The sequence below is a fragment of the Rana temporaria genome, chromosome 1 (genome assembly GCF_905171775.1).
Source record: "Rana temporaria chromosome 1, aRanTem1.1, whole genome shotgun sequence".
Taxonomy (NCBI): domain Eukaryota; kingdom Metazoa; phylum Chordata; class Amphibia; order Anura; family Ranidae; genus Rana; species Rana temporaria.
Genome location: NC_053489.1, coordinates 179343118 through 179363137, shown reverse-complemented (window position 1 = coordinate 179363137; position 20020 = coordinate 179343118). Strand labels below are relative to the sequence as shown.

The 20020-nt window shown below is 43.0% G+C and overlaps 1 protein-coding gene across 1 annotated transcript in view; it reads right to left on the bottom strand.

The window, feature by feature from the left end:
* The window catches only part of P2RX7 (purinergic receptor P2X 7), an 87809-nt gene extending 73265 nt beyond the window's left edge, over positions 1-14544 (bottom strand). The window contains exons 1-4 of the mRNA XM_040346804.1: positions 14111-14544; positions 9785-9917; positions 4712-4783; positions 2309-2381 (exon numbers count right to left, since the gene is read on the bottom strand). Of these exons, the coding sequence (XP_040202738.1) occupies positions 2309-2381; positions 4712-4783; positions 9785-9917; positions 14111-14214 (382 nt within the window). The 5' untranslated portion in view covers positions 14215-14544. The remainder of the gene's footprint in view (positions 1-2308; positions 2382-4711; positions 4784-9784; positions 9918-14110) is intronic.
* Positions 14545-20020: the final 5476 nt, after the last annotated feature.

Genomic DNA, 20020 nt, shown 5'->3' with positions numbered 1-20020 from the left:
AGGAGTAAAAGCGACGAACGTCAGACGGAAGGTATGATTTTTACTTGGGACATTAGTGGCCTATACTGCATAGAGATTGAAGGTCTATATGGGGATAAAGATTACTAGAGTTTAGACTGAAATTAGTATTTTTGTCTTGTGTTTTGTCTTGCAGAAATAATGAATTAATTTAAAGTCCCGAATTAGTGGTACTACAACAGATTGTCCTTTCTAAATGACCACCTTGAAGCAAGGCCATCACTCTCTAGTCTTCCCTCCCCCTGGAGCAAGAAGAGCCTTCCACCCTGGAAGAACCTGATGTGGACATCTGGAGCCCGGTATAGTATTTTCAAAAGATTTATTGTGATAAAAGGAATGCTGTAAAATAGATGTTAATATGGAAAAAAATATATAATGTAGACAGTAGTGGCCTAAAAAGTTTGGGAGAAGAAGGAAAAATGCTGGGGACAGAATGTTAGTCTTTTCTATTTATTAACATTCAATTTGCAACAGTCATGAGCTGAAAATTGTGTCTGATTGATGAACCAAAAACTAAAACTATATGTCCCTTTTTTATACACAGGATGAGGTCAGCCAGGATGAGGGTCTGGAAAGTGTCAGGCAATAGGAGGCAGGGCCCAGGGGCAGCCAGGAGGAGGCAGGGCCAAGTGGCAGAACAAGATGTCAGGTGCCTCCCAGGGATAGCAGCGTGAGTGAGGGAGCAATGGCCCTGATTAGAGAGGCACATGCCACCCTCCAACAGCCAACCACCCCTGAAGAGGGCTATGCCGCCCTAGTTGGTGCCAAGATGAACCAGATGGCGATGGACCAATGCCTCCTATATGAGCCCCTGCTTCTAAGCTTATTAAATAATGGGGTTGATGGGGACACTTACCCAAAATACTGCCATTTGTGAGGTCGGCCATCCTCCTCCACCTCCTTCTCCTTCTCCTCCACCTCCTCCTCCTCCTGACACAAGTACACCTCCAGAGACACAGGCTCCAACCAAGCACATAGGAAGTCTGCAGAGAAGGCTGCAGGGAAGGATACCAAGAAGACTACAGGGAAGGCTACCAAGAAGACTAGAAAGTGATGGCCTTGCTTCAATGGGTCTGACAGAAGGCAGGCTGTTGTAGTACCACAGACTTGGGACATATATGTCACCTGCTGCTGTTCCTGGCCTCTGGGAGTCCAGGACCAGATTGTGCTCCCAACTGTATGTGCTTATCAAGGTCCCAATTTTAGTGTCCACACAGAGTTGTGTGCCCTGGGGTCCCAAGGATGCGCCAATTGCAGCAGGTTCGCCTGCGCTGCCTTCTATTCATTTTCTTATATACTAGAATAAATTAAATTTATTTTTACAGTTAATACTTGCCTATGTGTTTTTATTAAACTAAAAAATTTAGCTTGTGAGTAGGCAGGTAACTTTAAAATAAAAAAGGTCTAATTAAAAAGGGACAGATAACAACAATCAATCTCCTTAAAGGTAAAAAAAATACAAGATAATAATGTTTTAATTGTGGTAACTTGACACAACAAAATTAAAAATCATGGAGATCACTAGAAATTAAATAATAATTTAAAATGCAGATCTGGATTCAAAATTTAGTTAAAAAAATGTTTTTTTAGGAGATCTTGCTCTATAAAATATAAATAAATATTCATGAGATCAGCATTAAAAATTTTGCAAAAAGTTTGTCAGAACTGTGTGAATATCGGTAGCAAAACAAGTTCATTATTGTTCATTATTGTACCATTATAAAGAAGATTTTAATGCGCAGCATTTAAACGATGCAATAATTTACAGCGTGACGAATGTATGCTAGTTTTACCAGAAGGAGCGCTCCCATCTCATATTTGATTCTGAGCATGCGCGTTTTTTTTAAGACTCGAAAAAGCATACACACGACCAGTTTTATCGCCGGAAAACAGTCCGATGAGAATTCCGACGGGAAAATAGAGAGCAGGTTCTCTATTTTTCTCTTCAAGATTCCCGGCAGTTTTCCCGACGAGAAACCATACACACGATCGGTTTTCTCGGCAAAAAGCCCTCCAAGAAAGTTTTCTTGCCGAGAAAACCGGTCGTGTGTACGAGGCTTGAGTCAAATAACTGTTCCTGCTCTGTTCCCCAACGTCTAACAACTATGTTTACAGCCAAATCACGGAGTATTATTATTCTTACTAACTTCATTTGCCTTCTTTATACATTTCAGCACAGCCGACTCAAACATTCATGTTCATTGTGACCTAGTAAACTTTCTCTGCTAGGTTTCTCATATATAAACAGCTGAATTTCCAACAAAGCATGAATATGAAAGAGAGAACATACCATTACTCTGTGGGTCAGCATGACCTTTTTTGCAGCTATCATCTTGAGAACAAATTGTTTTGGGGCTTGGAAACTACAAAGTAGAAAAGCATTCTATTACGGTACTTACAATACAACTGAAATAAACATATAGGTATTTCTCAACCTCTAGCAACTTCATTAGGAGTGTATTCTCTTCAAACTAACGTGTATCAAGAATACATTCATGGATGAACTTACATCTAATAAAAAGGTATAAACCTTCAAAGTGCATGGTAGGGTATTCCTTGAAGGCAGAGGTGCCCAACCTTTTGAAGAGCGAGGGACACTTAAGCAACTTGGTAACTGGTCGTGGGCTACAATGAGTGGAGTGGGTGGATGGCATGTCCGTGTCTACTCTGCTATACTCTTGTTTTTAGTTGATCGGATTGGAGGTAGGACACAAGTCGGTTTATGTCTGCCACTCCTTAGAGGTGAATGGAGGGTCCAATTGGTCGGACTGTCAGACTGACCGTGTGAAAGGGGCCCAAGGCCGCTTCCACACTGATGTACTGTGGTTTACCCGCGCTGCGTGTGCAACGCAGTGTACCTTTGGCTTTCCTGCACTTTGCAATAGAGTTCTATTATATTCTGCAGGTTTGGTGCACTTTCAGAAAGCTCACTAAACCCTCAGGTAATAACAGAAGTCTATGGCTCAGTGCAGGTAACCCGCAGGTTTTAGTAATAAACTGACCTTTAAAAAAAGTATTCTATTCTATTCCATCCCAGAGCAGGAGGTCGTGGGCCACATCAGAGGGCTCCGCGGGCCACTGGTTGGGCACCTCTGCTTTAAGGCATGGGAACATCTCCCCAAGCATAATTTGTGATGCAACACAATGAAAAAAAAAATACCTGGCAGTCTGAAGTTATATACATATGTGATCTCAAAGAACTTCCTCTATTCCTCTATATCACTGAATAAGTGGGCCAGACCCAAAGAAAACACACCAAAATCAAAGAACTGGGAAAGACATTAACCTTCACCTAACTGGCTTAGTTTCAACCCGCTTACAAGCTTTAAGCTCTTTTTTTTTAACAACCTTATTTAAAAATAGGTTTAATGTCATGCTAAAGATTTTGAATCTGCAATAATGTATGTCTTTATATGTAGCTAAAATTCAGCTTTAACATTTATTGGAAAGAACTGAATTCTAGCTGAAGAAATACACCAACCCACATATTTGGTATAAGCATGCATTGCTTTGACAGAAACGGTATATACTGGTATATATTTTTTAACCACTTCCCCACCGAGCCATAGTAAAATGACGTCGGCGGGGACCTTTCGTCTTTCAGACTGGACGTCATATGACGTCCTGTCTTTTCCGGCCGCTAGGGGGCGCGCGCGCGCCACCGACGGCACGGGCGCGCTGCATTCCTCGGGACCCGGTGCGCATGCCCGGCGGCCGCGATGTCCGCCGGGCACCCGCAATTACCCGCAATCACTGCAGGACTATGGATCTGTGTGTGTAAACACACAGATCCATGTCCTGTCAGCGGTGAGGAGACTGATGTGTGTTTCCAGTACAGAGGAACACACATCGATCTCCTCCCCTTGTGAGTCCCCCTCCCTCTAACAGTTAGAACACACTTTAGGGAACACATTTAACCCCTTCAGCGCCCCCTAGTGTTAACCCCTTCTCTGCCAGTCACATTTAGTGCATTTTATAGCACTAATCGCCGTGTACATGTGAATGGCCCCAAAAATGTGTCAAAAGTGTCCGATATGTCCGCCGCAATGTCACGGTTACAATAAAAAAAAAAAATCGCAGATCGCCACCATTACTAGTAAAAAAAAAAAAAAAATGCCATAATTCTAGTTCCTATTTTGTAGACGCTAGAACTTTTGCGCAAACCGATCAAATACGCTTATTGCGTTTTTTTATACCAAAAATATGTAGAATACGTATCGGTCTAAACTGAGGAAAAAAAAAGTTTTTTTAAAAAAAATTATGATATTTAATTGAATCAAAAAGTTAAAGATATTGTGTTTTTTTTCAAAATTGTCGCTCTTCTTTTGCTTATAGCGCAAAAAATAAAAACCGCATAGGTGATCAAATACCGCCAAAAGAAAGCTCTATTTGTGGGGAAAAAAAGGGTGACAATTTTGTTTGGGAGCCACGTCGCACGACCGCGCAATTGTCATTCAAAGTGCGACAGCGCTGGAAACTAAAAATTGGTCTGGGCAGGAAGGGGGTGAAAATGCCCTGTATGGAAGTGGTTAATAATATATTTTAAAAATGCGTTTAAGAATGAAAATGATCACAGATTCTTAACAAATTAAGTGTTTCCCCTGATAAATCAGTATTATCACAAAATGAAACTATTATTATAATACTGGCACTGAAACAAGGCTACTTTTATAAAAGTATAAGTTGTATTTACCTCTGGGCAATTGCCTTCTTTTTGATTTTCTGTTTTTATTGTGTTTGTTAGAACAAAGAATGAAGATCCACCCTGTGAAATAAGAAGATTGTCAAAGGGTTAAAGACGGAAAAACACTCAGCTGCTGTCAGACACTGTTTAGTTTGAGGTATCTACTGATTTCTCTCATTCAGCCCAGGTTCACACTAGCTGCGGCCACGACTCGCAGCAGGGAGTCTTGTTCTCCGTTTCAGGGGCGAATTAGGTCCAAATTTTTGCCTGAATTCAGACCTGAAACAAACCCAAAGACTCACAGGACCCTTTTCCAGTGCGGACGGTGGCCCCCCCGGAGGTGTGTGAACTGACTCCATTGAGAGGCGGTCACACTCTCCTGTTATGCGTCCAATTTGCATAAGTGTCCACCAAACTATTAATTGTCAGACCTTAAAGATTACATTTAGGCTTTAGATCAAAATGATGTGGCTGAATTAAAACAATTCTGCAAAGAAGAGTGGGCCAAAATTACTCCACAGCAATGTGAAAGACGCATTGCCAATTATCACAAACACTTGTTTGTAGTTGTTGCCGCCAAGGGTGGTACAACCAGTTATTAGGGGGCAATTACTTTTTCACATAAAGCCAGGCAGGTTTGGACAGCTTTTTTGCCTTAATAAGTGAAACCATCTTTTAAAATGTAATTTTGGGTTATCTTTGTGTAATATTAAAACTTGTTTCATGATCTGAGTCATTTAAAACCACTTCCATACCAAGCCTATTTTGGCACTTCTCTCCTACATGCAAAAATCATAATTTTTTTGCTAGAAAATTACTCAGAACCCCCAAACACTATATATGTTTTTTTAGCAGACACCCTAGGACAGGCATATGCAATTAGCAGACCTCCAGATGTTGAAAAACTACAAGTCCCATCATGCTTCTGCCTCTGGATGTCCTGCTTGTGGCTGTCAGAATCTTGCAATGCCTCATGGGACTTGTAGTTCTGCAACAGCTGGAGGTCCGCTAATTGCATATCCCTGCCCTAGGAAATAAAATGGCAGTTATTGCAACTTTTTATCTCGTATTTGCGCAATCATTTTTCAAATGCATTTTTTTGGGGGATTAAAAAATAAAAAAATAACAAAACAGTAAAGTTAGCCAAATTTTTTTGTATAGTGTGAAATATGAAGTTACGCCGAGTAAATAGATACCTAACATGTCACGTTTTAAAATTGTGCACTTTAATGGAATGGTGCCAAACTTCAGTACTTAAAAATCTCCATAGGCGTCGCTTATTTTTTTTTTTACAAGTTACCAGTTTAGAGTTACAGAGAAGGTCTAGTACTGGAATTGTTGCTGGCGCTCTAACCCACACGCCGATACCTCACATGTGTGGTTTGAACGGCGTTTACATATGTGGGCGGGACTTACGCGTGTGTTCGCTTCTGAGTGCGAGCTACCAGGGATATTATTTTATTTTTTTATTTTACTTAATTTCTTTTATTTTTACACTTTTTTTTTAAAATAAATTGATCACTTTTATTCCTATTACAAGGAATGTAAACATCCCTTGTAATAGGAATGGTTTGTGACAGGTACTCTTTATGGAGAGATGTGGGGTCAATAACACCCTACATCTCTCCTCCAGGCTGGAAAGCATGAGATCGTGAAAAAAAATTCACGGATCTCATGGTTTCAGCTGCGATTGCGGTTTTGTTTACATTCCGGTACCCAGGCGTGACATTGCGCCCGGGCCTCCGACGATCATAGAGATGACTGGTGACCATCTGGTCACCAGTCATCTCTATGCCTCCCATCCGGCACTGGTAGATCGTTTCTCCAGGTCTCCGATGGCACGGGAGAAGCACCAGATGGCAGCGGGAGGGGGGGACGTCCCTTCCCTTCGCCTATAAGAACAATCAAGCAGCGGAACTGCCGCTATGATCATTCTTAAGGTGCACAGGATCTCCGGCTGAAGAGATGGATATCTGAATGATGCCTGTAGCTGCAGGCATCTTTCAGATATCTCCACTCAAAGTCCAGGACGCTATATGACGTCCAGCGGTAGGGAAGTGTTTAATTGTGACAAATATGCAAAAAAAAAAAAATCTGAAAAGGGGCAAATACTTTTTCACACAACTGTATGTGACATCAAATACTACCACTAGCATCATTGTACCCAGCAATAAAAACCTGACAGAGGTTCTACACTTTCCCCACTTGCACCCTCTCTACTTTACTGTACTGATTTAGGGGGTTAAATATTTTGTGATTGAAAACTGGCCTGTGTGATATGTACTCCCGAACTTTGCAACCTATGCACAATGCACTCCTGAACCCTGTACTCTGTGTGCTAAGCACTCCAGAACTCTGCACCCTGTGTGTAAGGCACTTCAGAACTCTGCACCCTGTGCGTAAGGCAGTCCTGAACCTTGAGTATAATGCACTCCTAGCCCCTTCACCCTGTGTGCATGGCACTTCAGAACTTTGCACCCTGTGCATAAGGCACTCCTGAGCCCTGTGCATAACACACTCCTGAACCCAGCACACCGTGTGCACAACCCATCCCTAAGTGGAGTACCTGAACATTTTCTCTTCCAAAAAGGCCCTGAGTTTGGGGAATATGGCAACATATTACGTGTGGCAATTATTTTTAGTGTAATACCTTAACCACTTCAGCACCGGAAGAATTTACCCCCTTCCTGATCAGAGCACTTTTTGTGATTCAGCACTGTGTCACTTTAACTGACAATTGTGCGGTCGTGCGACATGGTAACTAAACAAAATTGACGTCCTTTTTTTTATTATGGCGCTATTGTCATTTATACAGCGATCAGTGCTATAAAAATGCACTGATTACTCTGTAAATGACACTGGAAGGGAAGGGGTTAAACACTAGGTGGTGATGAAGGGGTTAAGTGTGTCCTAGGGAGTGATTCTAACTGTGTGGGGGCTGGACTACAAGTGTCACGACAGTGATCACTGCTCCTGATCACATGGAGCAGTAGATCTCTGTCCTGTCACTAGGCAGACCAGGAAAATGCCCTGTTTACATAGGCATCTCCCCGTTCTGCAGCTCCGTGACGCGATCGCAGGACACCAGCGGTCATCGAGTCTGCAGGCACGGTCACAGAGCACGCGGCAGGTACAGGTACGTTGCATTGTGCAGCTGTGCCATTCTGCCGACATATATGTACAGGTGGCGGTCTGCATTTTTTGGAAATGGGTAGGTACTGTTACTTTGTTTAGCATGGAATGATAAAATCTAGCAGTGGAATCTGAGCTGGTCATAGATGGATAGAATTTAGAATTAAAACTCTTAGGCCCCGTACACACGACCGAGGTGGAAGCGGGCCGACTTTTGCCATTGAACAACGAGGAAATAGAGAACATGTTCTCTATTTACTCGCCGAGGTCCTCGTCGGCTTCCTCGGCCGAAAGTGTACACACGGCCGGGTTTCTCGGCAGAATTCAGCTCTGAACCGAGTTTCTGGCTGAATTCTGCCGAGAAACTCGGTCGTGTGTACGGGCCTCAGGGATAGAATGTTCTAAGAAAGTTCACAAATTTTTGCAATCATTAGTGGGTCAAATCGATGTTTGTTTTCGACCACAGTGACAAGAAAATTCAAAGGAGTAGGATTGAAAACTTTTCTTAAATAAATACATTTCCAACAGTGTTCGGTAAAGTCCGTTCATTCCAAAATCAAATGTTAAAAGCTAACTAGATTTTTAGAACAACATTCAAATGTTTTAAGAATGTTCTGAGAGTTTTCCTAATGCCCCGTACACACGAGCGGTTTTCCTGTCGGGAAAAAAACGATGGTTTTCCCGACGGAATTCCTCTCAAGCCTGCCTTGCATACACACGGTCACACAAAAGTTCTCTGAACTCTCGAGCGTTAAGAACGCAGTGACGTAAAACACTACGACGAAGCAAGAAAAAGAAGTTCAATGCTTCCGAGCATGCGTCGAATTGTTTGCGAGCATGCATGTTTTCTTTCCCGTCGGAATTCCATACAGACAAATGGTTTTCCCGCTAGAAAAGTCTGATGGAGCATACACACGGTTGGGATTCCCGGCCAAAAGCTCTCATCTGAGTTTTTCTGATGGGAAAACCAGTTGTGTGTACGGGGCATAAGACTTTTCCTAAGAATTTTAGTTCAAAATTCTATCCATCTATGGCCAGGTTAACAAGCCTAAATCAGTACATCAACAATCACGACTAGACAATATTAGCAATACAGTAAAACTTAGGTTTGAGAGCATTTTGCAAAACAAGCAAAATGTTTTAATACATTTTGCCTTTATATACAATCGATGTCTTGATATAAAAAAAGAAGAGAGGAGCCTCTAAGTGGAGCAATATGGTTACATTTAAAGGAGTTCTCTGAGCTAAAACTTTTAACCCCCGCTGTGCCCGGGCTGTAAAACTATACAAAATAAACCTTCACTTACCTGCCTACGATCCCCCGTTGTTCCGATATCGCCGTCCCGTTCTCCGGTCCCGGTCTCTTCCACTTCCTGGGGGTCGGTGACTCACAGTGCGCTCAGCCTATCAGCGGCCGCAGCAATGTCCCGTCGCAGCCGCTGATAGGCTGAGCGCACTGTGAGTCACCGACCCCCAGGAAGTGGAAGAGACCGGGACCGGAGAACGGGACGGCGATATCGGAACAACGGGGGATCGTAGGCAGGTAAGTGAAAGTTTATTTTGTATAGTTTTACAGCCCGGGCACAGTGGGGGTTAAAAGTTTTAGGTCAGAGAACTCCTTTAATGAAGGTACAACATTTAGCAACTTATTGCTACTCTTATGCCGTGTACACACAATCGGTTTATCTGATGAAAACAGTCCGGATAGACCTTTTTCATCGGACAAACCGATCGTGTGTGGGCCCCATCGGTCTTTTTTCCATCGGTGTAAAAAAATGAAACATGTTTTACATTTTTCCTATGGCTAAAAAAACGATAGTAAATTCCGACAGTTGCTCAGTGGTTTAATCTAATGACTGTCATCTCATGCCTATGGATAGGTCATAATCAGACATGCTGTCTACATGGAAAACAACTGTTACACAACTGTTACATGAAATGGTAACTTACTGGGGAAGGAATTGTATATTCAGCTGTGTCCCATATTCTTGAATCAGCATCCGAAACTCCTTTCACCTTTGTATGTACAGAACTGATAACAGAATCTTTTTTCTGATAGCGCTTTTCAGTAAGCAGTATAACACTGAAACCAAATAACAATAATGTAAGAAATTTCCAATGTCCATGGAAAACAATAATTATACTCATGGAAAGAGGAACATTCTCTTTGCTGATACAGAGAGAGTGCTCTGCTTACCTTTGACTCACGCCCAGGGCCGGATTCCAGACAAAGCCATCGAGGCCAGGCCTCGGGGCGGCAGTGGGTGCAGGGGCGGCACTGCAGCAACAGGGGGCAGGGAGGGACTGGCCATCGGGACTTTCCCGGTGGGCCGGCCTTGGGGCGGCATAGGGAGTAAATCCGGGCCTGCTCACGCCGCTTCAACTTTGTGATCTAAACATAAGCAGAGTTCTTTTTTTGTCCATATTTCTCTCCTAGGTCACAGGAGTCCACTTATTAGGCTGACACTTGCCAGTCACAGCTGCCGACATCGCGGGCGTGCTGGACAGGCAAGTGCAGTACATTCAGTGAAAGTTCATGTACTGCAAACTTTGCAGTGCATGAACTTTCACTGAATGTGGACTGTTTAATGAGCAGGGAATATTGATGGGTACATTAGCTGCATTTGATTGGCACAGTGGCTGCGTTTGATTGGCACAGTGGCTGCGTTTGATGGGCACAGAGGCTGCGTTTGATGGGCACAGTGGCTGCATTTGATGGGCACAGTGGCTGCATTTGATGGGCACAGTGGCTGCGCTTGATAGGCACAGTGGCTGCGCTTGATGGCAATTGATGGCCCAGTGACAGTTTTTTTAGTTTGTTTGCACCCCCCAAAAAAATTTCAACACCAGCTGCCAGTGGTCCCCAGTGTCCCTCTCTATCCCCTCCGTATCCCTGGTTATCTGAAAGATGGGTTTCAAATGTTTTGACAGGGGTGCAGTTTCAGTGCTTGCTATAGGCGCCATTTTCACTAGATACGCCTTTGGGTTATGCCCTGTACACACGATCGGTTCGTCTGATGAAAACGGTCCGATTTCATCGTACGAACCGATCGTGTGTGGGCCCCATCGTTTTTTTTCCCATCGGTGAAAAAAAATAGAACCTGTTTTAAAATTCTCTGATGGTTAAAAAACCGATAGAAAAAAACGATTGTCTGTGGGGAAATCCATTGGTCAAAAATCCACACATCGTACGAACCCATCGTGTGTGGGCCCCATCGTTTTTTTTCCCATCGGTGAAAAAAAATAGAACCTGTTTTAAAATTCTCTGATGGTTAAAAAAACAATAGAAAAAAACGATTGTCTGTGGGGAAATCCATTGGTCAAAAATCCACGCATGCTCAGAATCAAGTCGACGCATGCTCGGAAGCATTGAACTTAATTTTTCTCTGCACGTCGTTGTGTTTTACGTCACTGTGTTGGACACAATCGGATTTTTAACTGATGGTGTGTAGGCAGGACTGATGAAAGTCAGCTTTATCGGATATCTGATGAAAAAATCCATCTGTCCGTTTAAAAGTCAGCAGCTGCAGTATTTGGAGCTGCTGTTTTTTTTTAAAAAAAAAAATTTGGGTGGACCTTCGCTTTAAGTAAATTAATAAGCAACAGAACTGTCTGAGATAGCCCCAAATAGCAATTATTTTTAATATCCTGTGCTCGCAAATGGGAGATATACTAGTTGTTTTCTGTGACAGACACAGGATGTAGCTCCATCATCACAGGGTGCAACCTTGGGAGATTCACTGAGATTTGAGCTATTGCGGAGAAACAATGTCTATTGACATGGTAACCTTGTGGTTAAAAGTAGATTTACAGCAGGTTCCATTCAGATGCAGCAGGTTGTACTTTTGTATCTACTGTACATTCGCATGCAAAAATGATTTTGAATCCACTGTATTTTTTTCATAATGCTTATTTTTTGCTTATTAAGTAAATTTGTGAGGATCGCTGTCAAGTCCGTAGGTGGCAAAGTGCTGACAGCGGGGGTGTTTCACACACAATCCAGTGGCTGCACTGGGAAGCTGCCGCCCGATTGGTTCCACACACCCTCGGTACCAGCACTACTCCCCCAAGAGCGCGTGCCCCCGCCAAGTATTCCTGGGCTCGGCTTGCCCATCTGCGTACCCAGGACCGACAAGGTGGGTGCTGGCTGGTGGAGGGGAGGGCTAACAGCAGACACACATCCGCTCTCCTCCCCTTCTTGTTTGTGACCCGCAAAGGGACATGTATGATGTCACTTCCGGGTCACCCCTACTATTTTCCCAGGCTAGAATAGCTGGGAAGGAATGTATTGCAATGTAATGTACACAAGATCCCTTCCGTATCACCAATGACTATACAGCGCCTTGGAAGCAACGCCTATAGAACATATAGGGTACTGAATTATGTTGCCATTTCATGGGTGCACACAAATTTAAGCTTTGACATATTGTGTATCTATTTACTCAGTGCAACCTCATATTTTATCAGAAATGTTGGTAGTTTATTGCATTCCTTTAACCTAAAGTTCATTTTAGTATGCTTTGTACTGAAATTTTGCATTTCCCAGACCTTGGCAGTAATGTATCAAGAAAAAGTCGGTCTTATGACCCGTACACACGATACGAATTTCGTACTAAAACTGTCGTCCGAGGTAGAATTGTACAATAATCGGATCGTTAGTACAGAGCTTTCGAGAGCCGATCACAACAATTCATCTGATATTATTCGATCGGACAAGCATGAAAATTTTCCTCATACGATACCAGATTGTCCAATTTTCGTTTAGTCAGTACAGTTGTCGTCCGAAAATACAATACAAATACACTACAACACATGACATTACTTCTCGTACGAGAATTTTCGTGACTTTGGTAACCTATTAAATTTCTACTTGCGACTATTTAGCGAAAAAAGTTGGACAGTCTGTTGTCAGATTTTCGGATCGTGTGTATGGGGCATTACGATCACTACACAAGCTTCCTGATGACGTGAAACCCACGAAACGTATGTCGAGGCGGTACTCGGTCACGCTATTTCCGGTCCCTCTGGTTGTCTCCCTTTGACGGTGGAGCGCAGCCAAACCACGACTGAGAGCCGTGGGGTAACATTTGATCTCCAGATACGCCATCCAGCCTCAGTGCCGGGCGAAGGCATAATGATATGTAAGCAGCCATTTGGCAATTTTATTTTATCGATGTTGTAAATAAACATGATTACACTATTTGGTTCCAAATCTTCTTTCACATATGCCATCATTGATCTCTGTCGGCCGAGGGAATTTATCATCGTAAGAGTCTCCATTAACACAGCAAATAATCTCCTTGCTAAAGCGCAATTGACCTACTTTTTAATTAAAGAGGTCAACAACATCTGGTAAGAAGAATCCACATATCAAACACTTCAATCATCACGAATGGACTTTTTTTGTTTAAGTTATTGACACACAGTGTGTGCCATCTTGCACTGAGCTATATTTGCACAAAGTTTTTCTATGCATGGTTTCACTATTGTTTTTTATCAATTATGTACATTGATTCATGAATTTAGCGGTTAATGTATATTTAGCACTATTGCACTTTATTATTATTAGAGCGCCCCCTTTATGTTCTTTCATGTACAGGGCATTACTATCTTTTTTTTATTTTACAGGGGGAGGGGAGCAGAATTATCTGCCTGTAGGCTACGGAGATGTAGCACTCTCCCTGTGAGTGGTATGTATGTATGTATGTATGTACGTACGTACGTACGTACGTACGTACGTACGTACCAAAACTCTGCGCGGTCCACAAGAATGATGCCTTACTTTATTACATAACTGGTACATACAGTACTGTATGTGAGTTTGGATTCTCAGGGTTTTTAAGCACCTGTTATGTCTCTAATGGGATCATTTAACATTTAAATCAACTTTTGCAATTTAGTCGTCTTTAAGAAAGTTATGGATCCTAAACATGTTTGCCGCTCAGCTTTTATTTGGATGGCACTTGGTAAAACAAGAATTAAAAGAAAAACTGCCCATGCACTAGTTGCAAACTCTTTATTACAAATCTTATAACGAGTCTGCATCATCTAACCCTTTTAGACAATTAACTTCTTTAATATTTTGCATAGTAATATATCTCCAAAATGTGAAGAATTTACTATTCGCAATATCTTGTATCCTCTATATACTTACTGCAATTTCCAGCTAGTGCATAAAACCAAAAATTAACACATTAACAATATGAGAATATTTTACGCTAGTGCTACAAAAATATCTTAATTTATACTCACCACATAATCTTAATTTATACTCACCACATATAAAGTAAAACGGCTGCAAAGATGACCGATTTATAGGTGCCAAGTAGACGGCTTCTTATGCGAAGATCCTTCTGTGTGGTGTACTCACAAAAAGACATTTTGTCTAGGGCTGGGCTGCCAGCATGGAGTGAAGTTACACTGCCAGTGCTCTAGTAAACACTTACTTCTTGTGTCTGCTAAACTGAAACTGACTTGTATATGACTCACTTAGGACTGGACGTGTGCAAAGCAATCACTGTCTTTCTGTAAGTTTCTGGGGCTATTATTTGAAGACAGCAGTCTTCAGAGAGCAGCCATTGTCTCTGGAAAGGCAATCTGTCACAGTGAGATACAGAGAATAAGGATTCGTCATGCTGCTGCTGAACTAATAAATTCAGGCATGAAAGATAATTATTCACATTACAACATTGATGGGAGTTTCCTTGGAGTGTAATGAGCGTTCTTTTGTTTTTCTGGAAATTAAAGAATATTTTCAATATTTCAGAAATATATATATATATATATATATATATATATATATATATATATATATATAATGTATATATTAGATTTATGACAGGAGGGGTATTTAAAGGGGTTGTAAAGCTTCAGTTTAAATAAAAACAAACATGTCATACCTCCTCTGTGCAGTTGGTTTTGCACAGAGAGGCCCCGATCCTCCTTTTCTGGGGTCCCTCAGCGGCGCTAGTAGCTCCTCCTCTTCCCGAGTGCCTCGTCGGAGAAGCGCTCTCCTTCGTGACAGCTGTGTGGGCGTGCTCCTGAGTCCTGCCTCTGCGTCTATTGACACAGAAAGCAGGACTCGCCCCCGATGCCCACGTCATTGAATTTAATTGACAGCAGCGGGAGCCAATTAGGACCCAAGACACCGGATTTTGCCGGTGTGCCCGTCCCCGGCACAAGAAAGAGAGGATACAGGTAAGTAAAACGGGGGCTGCAGCATTACAGGAGGTTTTTCACCTCAATGCAAAGAAGGGCTGTCTGGAGACCCTGATGTAAGGGGAGGCTCTCTGGGGACCCTGATGTAAGGAAGGGGCTCTCTGGGGACCCGGATGTAAGGGGGAGGCTCTTTGGGGTCCCTGATGTAAGGGGGAGGCTCTTTGGGGACCCTGATGTAAGGGGAGGCTTTCTGGGGACCCTGATGTAAGGAAGGGGCTCTAAGGGGACCCTGGTGTAAGTAGGGAGGCTTTCTGGGGGCCCTGATGTAAGGGGGAGGCTCTTTGGGGACCCTGATGTAAGGAATTGGCTCTCTGGGGATCCTGATGTAATGAGGGTGGCTCTGGGGACCCTGATGTAAGGAGAGACTCTCTGGGGACCCTGGCGTAAGGAAGGGGCTCTCTGGGGACCCTTATGTGAGGAAGGGGCTCTCTGGGGACCCTGATGCAAGGAAGGGGCTCTCTAGGGGCCCTGATGTAAGGAAAGGGCTCTCTGGGGACCCTGATGTAAAAAGGAGGCTCTGGGGAACCTGATGTAAGGGGGAGACTCTCTTAGGACCCTGATGTAAGGAAGGGGCTCTCTGGAGACCCTGATGTAGGGGGGGGATCCGCACTCAAATATGCAACAATATTGTATATATATATATATACATACACACACACACATGTATACATGTGTATGCCCGCCCAAGTGTATGACATTCTTTACTTCACTGCTATGGGCTCTAGCCTGAGATCTTTTGTAGACCTAGCAACGCCCCTGGTGGGGGCCCTTCATGGTTTCTTGCACTGGGGCCCTGAAGATTCCAGTTACGCCTCTGGTGTTTAGGTTGTTCCATACTGCACTAGGTTGGACGTGCTTTCTACAAAAACGAAAAAAAAAAAAAAAGACGAAAAAAAATAATAAATAAATTATTAAAATAATTATATATATATCCAGTATCTCACAAAAGTGAGTACACTCCTCACATTTCTGTAAATCAAATTTTATTATATCTTTTTATGTGACAACGCTGAGGAAATTACACTTTTCTACAATGTAAAGTAGCAAGTGTACAGCTTGTATAACAGTGTAAATTCACTGTCCCCTCAAAATAACTCAACACACACTCAGGGCCAGATTAAGAACATCATGGGCCTGGTGCTGAGGATTTTGGTGGGGCCTTTTAGGCTGCATTCACACCTCCGCGACAAGTAACGCTGCGTACGTGGCGTATTTTGCCGCGAATAGTGTAACTTTTTTTTTTACAAATCCTTCCTATTGCTTTGTATGGCCGAACGCCAATGCCGCCTGAAAAAAAGGGTCCAGGACTTTTTTTCATGCCGCAGGTGTACGGCGTCTATGAGATGTGAACCATCTCATAGACAGCAATGGGAATTCTCCCCTCCAGCGGCACGAGCCGCCGGCGTCGGGCGTTTTGTCGTGGAGGTGTGAATGGGGTGTAATAAATAATAAATAAATGCGTGGGAATGACATGAACGCAGCCCAGCCAAGGCAAGTGACCAAAGGCACAGAACCCAGAAGGAAGACCGGGTGAAGATGGAAGAGCCCGGGCCCGCCTGACTCATCACAGTGCAGCACTGGAGGGCTCAGTCTGAAAATGTAAGTGCACCCTAATGTGCTAATATGCTGTGCATACTTGTACATTGTGGCATAACCTACCCCAGGGCCTCTAAAAAGTAGTAATGTCAGGAAAGTTTACTACCGCTTTATTATCACAGGATCCCAGGAGCCTCTCATGGGGCCCCCTACTGACCCGGTGGACGGTGGCCCTTGGGCAGTGCCTAAGTGCACAGTTGCCAACATTTAAAAAATATTTTCAGGGCCACTTTTTTATATAAGTGCTATATTTAGAGTAGCTGAGATCCCCGATGTTCCTCTATACATCATAGTAGTAATCACAAAATTAAATGAGTACTAATAATGGGGCAGAACAAATATGAGAACTGAGATTTCCTTTAGTTGAACTAACAAAAGTGTGCCCATTCTAGAGCTGGTAACATTGAGGATATTCAGTATAATGTTAAAGAACTGTTTTTGTGGGTAAGCGACATAGGGGAGGAGTATGGACAGTATATAAGTGGGAAGTATGTGCAGGTGAGGGAGAGGAATGTGGAGGGTCTAACAGTGGGCACTATGTACAGGAGAGGAGTACAAAGGGTACGGAAAAAAGCACTATGTACAGGAGAGGAGTGTGAAGGGTATAACAATGGGCAGTATGTACAGGAAGAGTGAGGGGGTATGACAGAGGGTAGTACGTACCAGAGAGAAGTGTGGAGGGTATGATGGGGCAGTATGTACAGGAGAGGAGTGTGGAGGGTATGACAGTGGGCAGTATGTACAGGAGAGGAATGTAGACGGTATGATAGTGGGCTCTATGTATAGGAGAGGAGTGTGGAGGGTATGACAGTGAACATTATGTATTGGAGAGGAGTGTGGAGGGTATGACAGTGGGCACTATGTATAGGAGAGGAGTGTGGAGGGTATGACAGTGAGCAGTATGTACAGGAGAGGAGTGTGGAGGGTGCGACAGTGGGCACTAAGTACAGGAGAGAAGTGTATGACAGCAGGCACTATGTACAGGAGAGGAGTGTGAAGGGTATGACAGTGGGCGCTATGTATAGGAGAGGAGTGTGGAGGGTATGACAGTGGGCACTATGTACAGGAGAGGAGTGTGTAGGGTATGACAGTGGGCACTCTGTATAGGAGAGGAGTGCGGAGGGTATGACAGTGGGCACTATGTACAGGAGAGGAGTGTGGAGAGTATGACAGTGAGCACTATGTACAGGAGTGGAAGGATATTTAGGGACTGAGTAGTGGTTAAGCGGGTCATACATGGATTGAAATTACGCCAATTATGCAGAGACCAGCCATAGTAAATCTATGTATGGGCTAGCTGGTTTTACACAAGTCAATCTATTAATCAACTTGAGTACAACCAGCCTGTTTTTTTTTCTTAAAACAATCAGTGCTGCCAGCTAAAGTTAGCAACACTGATCATTGTACGCACTGGCAAAACACAATAACACTGCAGGAGTGATTCCCCCACCCACAGGTCAGCAGGTGAGAGGGTGTGTGGGGACAGGCTGGGGAGAGATACTAGTCAGTGGCTGGGTAGGCACTGGTAGTATCAGAGCCAGATACACACAGGTTACATACGCCACGATCGTTAGAGCGAGAACAATAATTCTAGTACTAGACCTCCTCTGTAACTCCAAACATGTAACCTAAAAAAATGTAAAGCATCGCTTAGGATACCAAAAAAAATTGTGCTAACTTAACTAACTAACTGTTTTTTTAATGAATGAAACATTTTTTTCCAAAAAAACATGTTTGAAAAATTGCTGCGCAAATACCGTGCTAGAGCTGCACAATTAATCGTTAAAAAAATCGTGATCTCGATTCAACCCCCCTGACGATCTTCAATGCAGAGTTTGCTGATTCTTTCATGTAACAAGTGGAGAGACTTTCAGCTGTCAAAAGAAAATATCTGGGCAGTCTGCCAAGTTTTTAACAGGAAACATTGTAACTAACACTTCCTTCTTAGATCAAAGGGATACACTTCTGTGTGTAAAGAACAAATCTGGGCAGTCTGCGAAGTTTGTAAACAAAATGAAACATTGTAACTAACTAACATTGTAACTAAATTTAACCACTTAAAGTCCAACACTTGTTTCTTAAGTTAGAAAGCAATATTATTTACTAGAAAATTACTTGGAACCGCCAAACATTATATATATTTTAGCAGAGACTCTAGGGAATACAATGGCTATTGCTGCAATATGTTATGTCACACTGCATTTTCCCCACTTCAATGAATAATAAAAACCATAAAAACAAAACAGTGAAGTTAGCCCATTTTTTTTTTTAATGTGAAAGATGATGTTACGCCGCAACAATCGTGAGAGAATCGTGATCTATCTTCTAAGCAAAAAAATTGCAATTCTCATTTTAGCCAGAATCGTGCAGCTCTGTACCCTGCAACATAAAAAGTGCAAAGACCACCATAGAGTAATTTTCTAGCAAAAAACAAATGATGATTTTTACATGTAGTAGAGAAGTGTCAGAATTGGCAAGGGGTTAATTACCATGAGTAATATACAAATAATTATTATAAGCACTGTGATCCTATCAGTCTGCTGCAGTGTGTCAGCTTGTATTTATATTGGCCGCTCTGAATGTAGCTTCTGACAGGCTGTGCAAGCAGGCCCGTATCTCCGGAACCATAAATGATAGCCGTCCCATATTTTAACCAGTTGTGGGGTAGCTCTTCCCATGCCTACCCCCAAATGTGGGGATTCTGTGACCTCTGGTCATCGAGCTACAACCCCCCAAATTCGATCTTAGAAAAAAAAAATTCTTAAAAAAAAATATATATATATATATATATATTTTTTTTGGGCAAATGGGCCTATCTTGAGAAAGGGGCCTGGAGCTGCAGCTCCATCAGCCCCATTGTTAATCCGGCCCTGCACACACTGCCATTAATGTCTAAACCGCTGGCAACAAAAATGAGTACACCCCCAAGTGAAAATGTCCAAATGTCAATATTGTGTGTGGCCACCATTATTTTCCAGTACTGCCTTAACCCTCATGGGCATGGAGTTCACCAGAGCTTCACAGGTTGTCACGGGAGTCCTCTTCCACTAAGTGGCGGCTGGTGCTCAAAACATTTGGGGGGCGCAAACAAACTAAAAAATTCAGAAAAATACTGAAAAAAACAATCAAATGCAGCCACCGTGCTATCAATTGCAGCCACTGTGCCGCTCAAAATCAGCCACTGTGCACATCAATTGCAGCCACTGTGCCCATCAAATTCAACCACTGTGCCCCATCAAATGCTGCCACTGTGCCCGTCAAATACAGCCACTTGTTCTCATCAAATGCAGCCACTGTGCCCCATTAATGCACTGTGCCCATCAAATGCAGCCACTGTGATGCTTGTTGACTGCCTGGCACTGCCTGGCAGCG